Source organism: Galleria mellonella, unplaced genomic scaffold (genome assembly GCF_026898425.1).
Source record: "Galleria mellonella isolate WM207_F2 unplaced genomic scaffold, CSIRO_AGI_GalMel_v1 utg332, whole genome shotgun sequence".
NCBI lineage: Eukaryota > Metazoa > Arthropoda > Insecta > Lepidoptera > Pyralidae > Galleria > Galleria mellonella.
Genome location: NW_026442080.1, coordinates 188500 through 201737, shown reverse-complemented (window position 1 = coordinate 201737; position 13238 = coordinate 188500). Strand labels below are relative to the sequence as shown.

The following is a 13238-nucleotide window of genomic DNA, read 5'->3' as shown; positions in this document are numbered from 1 at the left end:
ACTCAACCATTTTTAAAGTTGGTTAAAAAAATTATGAACAGCAGAGATACTTTTTACCTTATTCACGTAAAGACCTTATTTTAAACTAGCGGCCCGTCCCGTCTTCGCACGGGTGGACATTTTTACAACATAAAAAAAGTGATTATTGTGACATAACGATAATAGTTGGACATATAGTATCGCGAAGTTTTTTGTAGTTATTGATATTTTCTTCAATATTGTAGAACATACTTTTGTTCTATCATCAATTCGTTCCGCAGCGCACGCGACGAAAGATATAGCATTTTTTTTTACGCCTTGAATTACGTTACTAAAGTTTTAGTAAGGATCCATAATTTTTTCTAGCAATAAATATAGCCTATGTTACTCAGGGCGAATGTAGCTTTCTAATGGTGAAAGAATTTTTGAAATCGGCAAAGTAGTTTTTGAGTTAATTCATTATAAACATACACACAAAAATACAAATTTTTCCTCTTTATAATATTAGTGTAGATGTAGATATACAATCGGGACTTAACGCGATGTAAAGTCTTTACAGGTAAATAGTACCTACATACCTTCTTTATTGCCGACGTTTCAACGTCGATTGCACCACGTCATGGTCACGACAGGACTGAAGTGAGTGGTGCCTGCATCTTGCAGCTAAGTCCTGATTATATATTTATAGCTCCCTGCCGAGGCTTTTCCAAGAGGCTACAACATGTGGTTCTTCAAAAGAGGAGTAAAGAGGTTTCTTCAGGGTCGGTAACGCACGCGTTATGCCACTAGTATTGCAGGCATTCATAGGTTACGGTAACCACTTACCATCAGGTGGGCTGTATGCTTGTTTGCCACCTCAGTGGTCTATAAAAAAAAATGTGTAAACAACGCGAAAGTTTAAAATTAATTAAGACCTAATTTATTTCAAACAATTGACATCTTCTCATCGCCCACAATAGATACATAGATTATCTATCTATATTATATATTATTTAAACGAACACCAATAGCACATTGCATTATAACTCATATAACAAACATTAAATAGATAGATAGATAGATACTCTTCATTATTTCCTCCAAAAAATTACAATAGTAAACTTATTATAAATATAAACAATTACAAGAAATAATCACAATGAGAAAACGCTAAAAGCGATCTCTTCCAGGCAACCTTTGGACGGAGAGGAGTATGTATCTAAAATGGCGGATGAAAAACAGTTTTAATTACAAGCAACGGCTGTCAGTCGTCGTCGGAAGTTACTGGGGAAATTTGAACGTCGCAGATATTCGTGTTCGATGCGAAACAATACTGGAAATGTCACCGTATATTTCGCTCGTGTATTTCGTGAAAAGGTGCGCTGATAAGGCATTTTCATATTGATAAGTAGAGGCGGCAGTTTGATAATGAAATGCCAGAGGGAGCACCGACAATGGGGCGTCGAATAATACTGAACCAGTACAGTGAAACAAATTTGTAGAGATTGTTTTGAAATAATAAATGGCGGATACAAAAATTATCGCTATAACGGTCCCTGCATAGAATGGTCTACCCCTTCCTTTCCCGTAGGTGTCGTAAAAGACGACTGAGAGAGATGTTTTAAGGAGGAAAACAGAGTACCACTTAAAACGTGACTAAAAGTCTAACTGCGGTTGGCAATCTAACAGGCCAAGCGTGGCAATTAATGGCAAAACTCCTGGGTAAGGCTTATGTCCAGCAGTGGACAGTTAAGAGCTGATATAGATAGATAGATCTATAACCTTTATTATCAGTAATAAAAAAAATCAAAAATCTACGGTAAAAAGAAAAAAAAAACAATTTTGTTGGTAATAGGATCAGTACACTCTGTTATGTCCATGGTACTGCTCATGTCTATAGGCGACGGTTACCACTTTCCATCAGGTGGGCCGTCAGCTTGTATGCCATTCTAAGTTGTATAAAAAAAAATCTCTAAAAGCCTAACTTTCTGCCGACTCGTGGCAACTACTGACGAAACTCCGCTTATAGGAAAGGCTTACGTTCAGCAATGAACAATAAATGGCTGAAATGATGAAATAATGAATGTAGCTTAACTTTAACTTAGCTATAGCTATATGTGAATGAATATTTAAAATCAGCTGAGAAGTATTTTATAATAATAATAATAATATAATTTATTTGCTCAAATATGGGTGTTACAGATGTTACATTAATAGGTTATTACGCCTCCATATTTTACCATAAATGGCGTGCAAATCTTCTTTTAATATAAATATTAGTAAATTTCATATATCACAATGTTTTAATTATAATAGATTATAGAAAAAAAAAGGAAACCACTACATCAAAATTTGTCGTCTCTTGTCTCATTGGAATACAACGCAGTTATTTATCGTTTGTTTAATTTTTAAAACTGTCATATATTCATTTAGAGTGTAGTATGCTTTGTCAATTAGTATCTTCTTTAGTTCCCTCTTAAATAGATGCAACTGATTAATGTCTTTTATATATTGGGGCAATTTATTACAAACAAACAAACAAATCTTTTCCCTTTATAATATTAATACATCACAACTAGTTACAGTGCCAATATAAAATCAATTTCACTTCTAGTTACGTAATTTGCATGCCGATGAAAATTCATGAGAACTGAACTGAAAAAGCTTTAGAAGTCAAACCACATTATTTTCTATGAATAATACATTTATAATTCGTCCTTCGTTGGTTCGCTGTAAAAGAGTAATTTTTTTTTATATTTCTCTAAAAAGTTCTTTGGTATATAAACTTTTATGTATTAAGTTATTGTATAAAATCATAATAATAATTCATAGTAAAGTCACTGTTGTTTTTAAGGCATAATTGTAGACGGTTTCAATAAAATTTAATATAAAGTTTTTTTTTTTTTTATACAACTTAGAATGGCAAACAAGCTAACGGTCCACCTGATGAAAAGTGGTAACCGTCGCCTATAGGTAATCGTAAGCCGTGTGGTTGCGGCATAGAATAGACCACCCCTTCCTTTCTCGTGAGCGTCTTAAAAGGTGACTAAGGGATCATATTGGTCGAGGGATAGGTAGCAGCGGCCATCTTAAAACATCACCAAAGCCTAACTGCGGTTGCCAAACTAACCTAAAAATATTTAAATTTAGAACGCGGAATCGATTAAAGATTTTGTTTGATACTGCCTACAGAATTTCGCTGTGCAAAGTAAAATGGTTTCTATTGTCATGTAGTAAAAGAACATAATGGCTTTAAATTCTGTCAGTAGTATAAAATATTATAAAAATCAATTTAATATTGAGAAAGATACCAGAGAATTTTCGTCTGTTGACTTTTTTCTTGTATTTAAATATAATATGCACACATAAGGGAAGGGGTAAGAGATTGTTAGTAACACAGACTACCCGTCCCATTGCTAGCAATTTACCCTGTCAAGTTGACCTTCACGTGATCCCCCTTGGAATTAATAGTGCTGAATTCCAGGTATATTCATCACGAAAGGCTAACTGACCTGCCTTTTCACTCTCACCTATCATCCCTCACTGGTGCCCCGCCAGCGTAAACTGTTAGCGCAGGCGGGGTTACCATGCCATCATTATCCATTAAAAAAAACATGCACACATAAGAAAATACATTAAGAACTTTATCTTAGAAATCACTTTAAAAAAACCGCTTCCTTAAAGCGACATTTTGACATCTTGTTAATAAAATAAAATTGTAACAAATATTGCAAAAACTGCTGCCTCAAATCACAATTGTATTTCTAAAGGTCTAACTTAAAATCTGATGTATGTTACATCTTGCTACGTTACCTAGAGGTGATTTATTTTCTTGATTTTCGAAAAATATACTTTTGAAATCTACACGTAGGAAGTAATGGGGGGAAAAGCTAAATTTTTTTTATTAAAATACAGACAAGCTGACATGTCACCTAATAGAAAATTATAATCAATCCATATAATAAAATCGTAACCGGTCGCTGTCTATACATAGAAGATATATAAGAAAAACTATTATGGGGGAGCTTTATGAACGCAATAGAAGCCATAACAATGATTTTTAGAATTTTTGTCTATATGTCTGTACGTTTGTGCACGCTAATCTCAGAAACAGCTTAACCGATTTGAATCGGTTCATAAATAAAAATGTTATATCAATCTAAAAAATTACATATATAATGCTATAAAAAACATATAGGATATTTTATATGTCGATTCACGCGAGTGAAACCGCGGGAAACTACTAGTTATTTCATATAATTATCAACAGTATCATAGATATTACAGTACAGACTTTATACAAAAGTGGATTGCTTGGGTACCTCTGTCTCATTCGTGTTTCAACCGTGAAGCAGTTGTGTTTGCATGGCTGTGTTTCGGTTTGAAGGGTGGGATATGGCGTGAATTTACTAGGTACAGAGGAATAACACCTGAGTCCTCAGGAATGGCAACGCATGGGGGTATCATGGACGAAACAATATACTCTGTTATGTCCATGGTACTGCTCATGTCTATAGGCGACGGTTACCACTTTCCATCAGGTGGGCCGTCAGCTTGTTTGCCATTCTAAGTTATATAAAAAAAAACAATGAATTTAAATAACTTATTGTCTTTTCCAGATACCAGCATTGAAGTAAACAATACGGAATTTAGGTAAGTTGCATGCCTGTTATAATACTGCCTTAGATATCTATTTAGATAGCGAATTGTGTATTAAAAACATATCAACATTTAGTCAGCTGCGCTGTGTGGTCCCGGCATAGAATGGGCCACCTTACTTTCCCGTGGGTGTCGTAAGACGCGACTAAGAGAACTAAATGGTTACGGGATGGGCAACAGCGTTCCTCTTAAAACATCTCCAAAGAGTAACTGTGGTCGCTAATTCGCATGCCAAGCGTGACAACTTTCAAAACTACTCCATTGGGTGTCACATGTGTGTTGCCGACCCTTGAGAAATCTTAATATATCCTGGTTGAAGAACCCCATACCATAATATCTAATGACAACCTAGGCTGGGAGCTCATTCGACAGTATATATATATATATATATGGTATATAGGGGGGAAAAGGATTGTTAGCAATGAAGTTTGACAGCCCATTGCTAGCAATATACCTTATTAGGTCTACCTCCACGCGGTTCCCTCTGGAAACAATCGTGAACAATTCTTGTTGAATTCGTCACGATGGGCTAACTGACCTACTTTATCCTCACCTATCATTCTTCACTGGTGCCCTGCCGGTGTATACCGATAGCGCGGGTGAGGTTACGATTCCATTATCATCCATTAAAAAAAAGAATATATATATATTAGCGCAGACGGTGTTACCATTTCATTATCATCCATTCAAAAAAACCTTACCAGCTGGACTTCCACACGGTTCACCATGGAAACCATCACGGTTAACTTACGCGGTATTCATCACAACAGTCTAACAAACCTACTTCCACCCTCACTTATCATCCCTCACTGGCACATCACCAGTAAACCAAAAGCGCAGGACACCGTTCCATTAAAAAAGAGGTCCTTTATCCACAGTAGTAAACCACTAAGCCACCCTGCTATCACAGTGTAATAAAATTTAAAATCTTTCAAAAATCCCAAGTGAATCCCGTTCTGATGGGAAGTTTTTAATTAAAACGCCCGTATTCACCATCTATATACACCGACGTTGCTTTTGCATGTTCAACAAAAATCCATTACGTTTCTGAAATAAAATGTAAACAAATAAATCCCTCTATATGTGAGATAGCTTTCATTAATTTATATAAGGTTACATACAAGATAATATGTACAGTACTAGCTTTTTTTTTATACAACTTAGAATGGATAACAAGCTAACGGCCCACCTAATGGAAAATGGTAACCGTCGCCTATAGACATGAGCAGTACCATGGACATAACAGTCCACACACATACTGTTTCGCTCATTATACCCCCCATACGTTGGCATTACTGAGGACTCAGATGTTATTTCTCTGTACCCAGTAAATTCACGCCATATCCCACCCTTCAAACTGAAACACAGCCATGCAAACATAACGGCTTCACGGTTGAAACACGAATGGGACAGAGGTACCCAAGCAATCGACTTTTGTACAAAGTCTCCCTCTGGTATTATACACGCGACTTTGTTCGAGTGACGTATGTTTCATCATCATCACCGTATCAACATATTTATTGTTTCTTAATAGAAACATCTATAATGTATCCTTCTATTATTGTACGCATACTGCCCGCTGGTAATTAACGCTCCTTTCCACTCAGGGTTTGCTGGAAAAGAACTCTTACAGAGTTAAGCTCGCCTGTTGTACATCTTTATTTTGTATATATATTATATGTTGTAATTTTTTGTGTACAATAAAGAATAAATAAATAAATAACCCACCATCATCGTGTCAGCCGTTAACTGTCCACTGCTGAACATATGCCTCTTTCATAAGAGGAGTTTCCCAAGGACATGTTTACTGACTGTGATAAAAAAATAGCCCATAAATGGTCCTCTACATCCCATATAGTGTCTATCAAATTTCAACAAATAAACTCACTTTCACATGGAAACCATCGTGATTAATTTTTAATGAATTCATCACGATGGGCTAACTGACCTGCCTTTTCATTCTCACCTAACATCTCTTGCTGGTGGCCCGCCAGCGTACACCGTTAGCGCGGATGGGGTTACCATACCATTAGCATCCATTACAAAAAAAAAAAACATAATTAATGCGAAAATTTGAAACGTTGGATGGATGGATAGGTGGATGGACGTTTGTTACTCTTTCACACAAAAACTACTAAACAGATTTGAATGAAATTTGACACACTAGTAGGCTGTAATGTAACTTATCATAAAGAATACTTTATATCTATATAAACGATGGTCCTTTCCACTATAGGTTTGCTAGAATGAAACTCTTGTAGAGTTTTTTGATGGGTGAAAATGGTATGAAAATGGTAACCCAGCCTGCGCTAACGGTATACGCTGGCGGAGCACCAGTGAAGGGTGACAGATGAGAATGAAAACAGGCCAGTTAGACCATCATGATGAATTTATCAGGAATTAACCATGATAGTTTCCAGGGAGAACCGCGAGCAGGTCGACCTGTTTGGGTATATTGCTAGCAATGGGATTCTCAGTCTCCATTACTAACAATCCCTTTCCCCCTCTTGTAGAGTTAACTCGACTTTGTACATTTGCTTAGCTTTGTCATATTTTTGTGTATTATTAGTGTGTACATTAAAGTATAAATAAATAAAGCTATTTTTACCTCTTGAAATATCATAAATATTTACTTATTTAAAAAACAAAAACATTGTTTTTCTACCCATTCGCAGGAACGAAGTCATGAGTACAACTAGTAAATTATTATTTATTTGAATTTATAATATGTTTTTTCTTTCTATTTCTTTTTTTTCCAACTAAAAGCAAATCCGGCTTACATTTTTCCGACTAGCAAATAACGACGTACATCCACGCAGCTGAGCTGCGTATGACGATGCGATTCGCACTTCCTTGTATACGAAGCCCTAATACCGCTAAGTGATGTCCCTATTCGAGCCTCCAGAGGCATGACGTCACTCACACTAACACGTCACACCACCATGTAAAATGTATGTACGAATGTGAATCATACATACATATCAGTAACTATGTAGGGTTTGCATACATCTCATAATGGAAGGACTTTCCCCTTTTTTTATTCGTACACAAAACTTCTAGATTGTATGTCACTTGAAAATTAATATACAGATTTTAATTAAATTTTGTATAATGTAAATTTAAGACCAATGTTTAAGATAGTTTTATTGCAAGTAAATAGAACATGAATTCTTAAAAAATGTAAAAAATTGTTCTTGTGAATTACATCGCAAACCTACCATTTTTAATATAGACCAAGTTTATTTATTTAACTTTTTATTGCACTTAATACAATAAAAATATACAACGACAATTAGTAAATTCGAATAAAATATAGTAGAATACAATACATATCAAATAATAAACAAAAAAAGATACAAAAGTCGGCGTTGTCACCATTTTGACCTGTGCAATGTCTCCCGTCACATTGGACATTATTATTCTCGAAAAAATATGAAAACATAATAAATAATTCTTATTTACGACATGACAAAAGCTGATAACCCCCATGGATTACCAGCTTTTTTCCATACGGAAAATAACCGTCGCTTATGGATATGAACAGCACCATAAACAAAACGTCATTTTCCCTCCATTAAGTATAGAGAATGACGGAGGTATTGTTTATTATTAATACGTTTGAATAATTTTGAATATATTTTTCATAAATTTAATATAAATTATAATTTTTTTTCTATGTATAGAATAAGAGTAAGTTATAAATTCTAAAAAAAAAAATAGGCCTATTTCTTCTTTTTTTTTTATAGACGTATATAGTAATAATAGTTAGTTACATATTATTATTTCTTATTTACCATGACTGAGCCAGACCTGAGACGTCTGTAGTCCCAAAGCAATCGTGGGCACCCTACTTGAAAGCACTTTAGAAGATTACAGACTTGACCTTTGTCGACATCGATACCATATCGTGAATGTTACATGCCTAATTCAAGTCAGACTTATTACGTTTGTCACCTAACATTACGTGTTGTAAGTTGTAATATGTGACAATGACACCTAATGACATGCCTTTCTTATATTAGTCCTACATTTTACGTTATTGATAAAATTCAAAATTAGAATGATCTAAATTTGATTATTTAAATACGTTATATTTTTTACAACGATACATAAAGGTCTCGGGACTATCCATTTTCCCACAAAATTATAGTCACCCGCAGGGAACCACTTTGGAAGATTGCAAACTTGACCCCCGTCATAGATATTGTTACCCTGGAAGCCGCATTCACGTTCAATCCGATAGGTTTATTATGTCCACGCTTTTTGCTCTCGAGGGAATTAGAATGTACTTCTTGAATATCATTGTTGGGAATCTATTTGTTAATAAAAGTAAGAGGTTTTTAGACAACTGCTCGTGAAAGGAGAAATACCGTAAAATCGAAAACGTTTTTGCCTTTTTAAGAAAGTGCTATATAAATTAAACTAAACATATTTAAAACAAACCTTTAAAATATAAAAACAGAATGGATCACCATTTTTTATAAATAAATTTGAAAAAAAAATACCAAAAAATGTAGATCCTCCCCTATTAACAGGACCAATTAAGCGTATAAGTGTAAGAGACTATTTTTTATCGTTTTTCGACACTTTTTTTCTAAAATACAATAGAAGCCATTTTTCACAAGAGCGGTTTACGACTGCGTTACGAACAGCACTGAGTGACCAGCGCGCTGTTTGTTGCTACGCGCGTACAGCCGACGGCGATGGTCGAATAAGATCTCCTATCGGGTTCGAAACTAATCGAGCATTTCTGAATTTAAAACGTGAGTAAAACCAACACAAAGCAGTAAACCAGTTGTGTTTGCATGGCTGTGTTTTGGTTTGAAGGGTAGGACATTGCGTGAATTTAGTGGGTACAGAGGAATAACACCTGAGTCCTCAGGAATGGCAACGCATGGAGGATATCATGGGCAAAACAGTATACTCTGTTATGTCCATGGTACTGCTCATGTCTATAGGCGACGGTTACCACTTTCCATCAGGTGGTCCGTCAGCTTGTTTGCCATTCTAAGTTATATAAAAAAAAAACAAACAATTACAATACAGTATAACCCACGATTATTATTCATTAGTTCCCGAGATTGCTATCAGCAAAACGAACAAATTATTCAGCTTTATAATATTAGTATAAATGTAAATGCTTTCACATAGATATTTTAAAGTCCTAATTATCGGTTTAACTCACTTTTAATTTTATCGAGAAAGCTCGACTAGTTTCGAGACCATTCGGAGCCCTTAATCTTGAGTGGCTGTAACATTTTGCGCGTTACAAATATCATAATTAACAATGTAAAAGTGATTTTGTTTGTTTGTTACCTTTTAGCTTCTTAACGGCTTCGTCATCATGATTTCAGCTATTATTCGTCCACTGCTGGACATAACCCTCCCCAGAGACTGCTATAAAGAACGGTTCTGAGCCACTTGCATCCACTGACTCACTGCAATGCATTTCAGTTCGTCACTCCATAGATGGAGATCCCATTAGTGTCGGAGGTCGTCCTACACTGCGTCTGCCCGTACGGGGTCGCCACTCAAAGAACCTTTCTTCCTCATCGGTTATCGGTTCTTCAAGCTATGTGACCATCCCATTGCCACTTCAGTTTGCTTATTATTTTCGGCTTATCTAATTAGTATTAAATTTGGTTAATACATACAATATGGAATGAAGAAGAGCATAAGCTATATTTTGTCCTGTTCGGGCCATAACAACAACATATTTTTATGGAAAGATATTTGTAAAAAAAAACACTTCCGTCGACATGTGAATGAACCTTTACTCGTGCCTTACACTCTCCAATTCGAGATGAACTTTTCACTTAAAACTTCAATTAAACTTTACAGAGTTTATCGCTTCCACTTTTTTTTTATATCCGCACCAATTCTCAGCTATTTACGACAGGTGTTTCCTAGATCTTTTAAGCGGGCGTTGAAAAATTCAGGGGCGTAAGTGGCTTGTGAAAATTTAATGGCTGGTTTTAAAAAATAGGCCAATTATAGGCACCTTTGTGGTATGTATTTGAGGCACGTAGTGAGTACGGGCAGAATAGGTATACATAAGAGGGGCCGGGTGGGCCATGCCCACCCCAAAATTGTCTAATGCCCACCCTAGAATTCAAGTAGTTTTCAGTTATGTGCACAGACTCGTCTGAGAGTGCATTATACGTCTATTCTAAGAGGTCAAACCCTCCTTGTGCTTTTGCTAAATATTTTTTATAATTTTATAAATTAGTTTGAAAATATTTGAATGTTTTTTACTAAACGAATTTAAGTGAAATATAATGATATAGAATAACTTAATTTCTATTATGTTTCAGGCGAGAAACTCACCTAAATGCACATAACTAACTTAAAAAAAAAAGGAAATATACTTAATAAACTTCAAAAAGAAAGAAATTCTAGAGATTCTCAGATCGGTTGTATTTTTGTATGCATGTTACCTAATACCGATTTGGACGATTCTTTTTTTATCTAAAAGAATAAACTTACAGATTATTCCCATAGAAGTTTTATTGGTTCTAATTTAGTCTTTAAATGAAAATAACTCACATGCACGCACGCACACACACAAATATTACCCTCATTACCACCTATTATCATCATCATCCTCAAACAACCGTTAAGTGTTCACCGCTGAACATCACCCTCCCCTATAAGGGGAGTTTTACCAGTAGTCGCTACGCTTGCAGGCGAGTTGGCAAATAAATGCATAAATAAATCTACATCATATTAAAAAAAAAATCTGTCCGTCTCACTGCGAAAATGAATTTACTGAAATAAATTTATAAAAAAAAAATTCTGGCACCGCTCCGATTATAACTTTTTAATTTACCCCGGGGCAGGGTAGCCCGGGGTGAGACGGTTGTTTCCAACCAATCTCCTAGATTACTTTTTAATGAACGTTGACTTCTTTTTTCTCGCATCCTGCAATCACAGCTGCAGCTTGTCTCGTGTTAAACGATTTGTTAATGTACTAACAAATACACCTAACTGTACAGTTTAAATTGGTTTGTATGTTTTTTTTTTTAAACGAAAAACTTATTAATGATTTACAATGATAAAAAAAAAAAAACTTTTAAAGAGTATAAAATACGAACACAAAATTAAAAAAGTTTGGATGAGAAAAGTTTTTTGAGAAAAATAAAAAAAAATTGCTTTTATGGCTCTGATTTATTTACGAATTATTACATCTTTATTTACTTTAGAAATTTTTATTTAAAACTAGTTATTTCCCGTGGCTTTTCTCGCATGAATTGGTGTATAAAATATCCTATGTGCTAAGGTAGGATAGAAGCTACACATGTACTACATTTTATTCAAATCGGTTCCGTAGTTTTTGCATGAAAAATTCAAAATTCAATTTCAAATCATATTTATTCGCTTGCTACATAGTACAATAAGAAGTTAGATATACAGGTACATAACATGCAGCACCCCGCAGAGGTATAAAAATGTTAAACTGTATTTAGTCTACATTATATTACAATTATAAAGTCCAAACATTTTCCAAATTACAATATTCGTTATGTCAAATTATCATATAAAATTATAGTTTATATTTTAATACATTACATCTTAATTTTTAATACATTACATCTCTTATTACATTTTTTGTCATTTAACCCTGTCCGACTTGACCCACTGAAACTGCGCAGAGATGTTGCATCTCTGTGGATCTTCTACCGAATTTATCATGAGGAGTGCTCTGAGGAATTGTTCGGATTGATACCTGCTGCTGATTTACACCACCGTACAACCCGCCACAAATTAAAGTTTCAACCCAATCATCTGGACGAGTGGCAGTCTTCCACCGTGCGTTTTTCAAGGCACTTTCTTCCACGCACAATTATTCTTTGGAATCAACTTTCAGCAGCAGTATTTCCGAATCGATATGACAACATAACCTTCAAGAAAAGAGTATATTCCTTTTTAAAAGGCCGGCAGCACACCTCAAAAAAGGTACCATCCCTACAAATTTTAAATTATATTATTCTATTACCATTAGAAACCTCTAAAATTTTCAGTGTTCCTCTATTATATTATGCATGTATTACACATATAAACCTTCCTCTTGAATTCCTCTATCTATTAAAAAAAAACCGCATTAAAATTCATTGCGTAGTTTTAAAGATTTAAGCATACATAGGGACGGACAGACAGCGACAGCGACTATATTCATATATACAGATTACTAGCTAAATATGAAAAGGAAAAAAAATGTAAAAATATAACCCTTTAATAAAAAGTAATTTATCTACGCACACGTAAACATCCAATATGAATCGTGTGGCAAACAAAACATTTTCGCACGAAAACAGTTTTTCGTATAATGTGTATTCCTTTACGTTTTCTTACATTAGAGTAATATTATTATTTGTACTAACAGCTGTTTCACATTATTTCTTGTCTACTAGTTTTGAATTTACATTTAAAAATTATAATTGGAACTCGTCCTTCAAATATAAATTATTCGAACTAAAAATGTAAATTAAAATATCTATAATAAAATGAGTTGATTGGGCGGTTACGAACAATAGAGTTTTTTTTTTTTTATAACCACAGACACGCATGGTCCTATACATAGACAATATAGACTTTTTTTATACAACTTAGAATGGCAAATA

At 34.6% G+C, this 13238-nt stretch overlaps 1 protein-coding gene across 1 annotated transcript in view; it reads left to right on the top strand.

Annotated features, from left to right (window-relative positions):
• Positions 1-13238, top strand: part of LOC113523563 (cell adhesion molecule Dscam2-like) — a 224877-nt gene that overhangs the window by 116445 nt on the left and 95194 nt on the right. The window contains exon 7 of the mRNA XM_052896763.1: positions 4578-4611. Within this exon, the coding sequence (XP_052752723.1) occupies positions 4578-4611 (34 nt within the window). The remainder of the gene's footprint in view (positions 1-4577; positions 4612-13238) is intronic.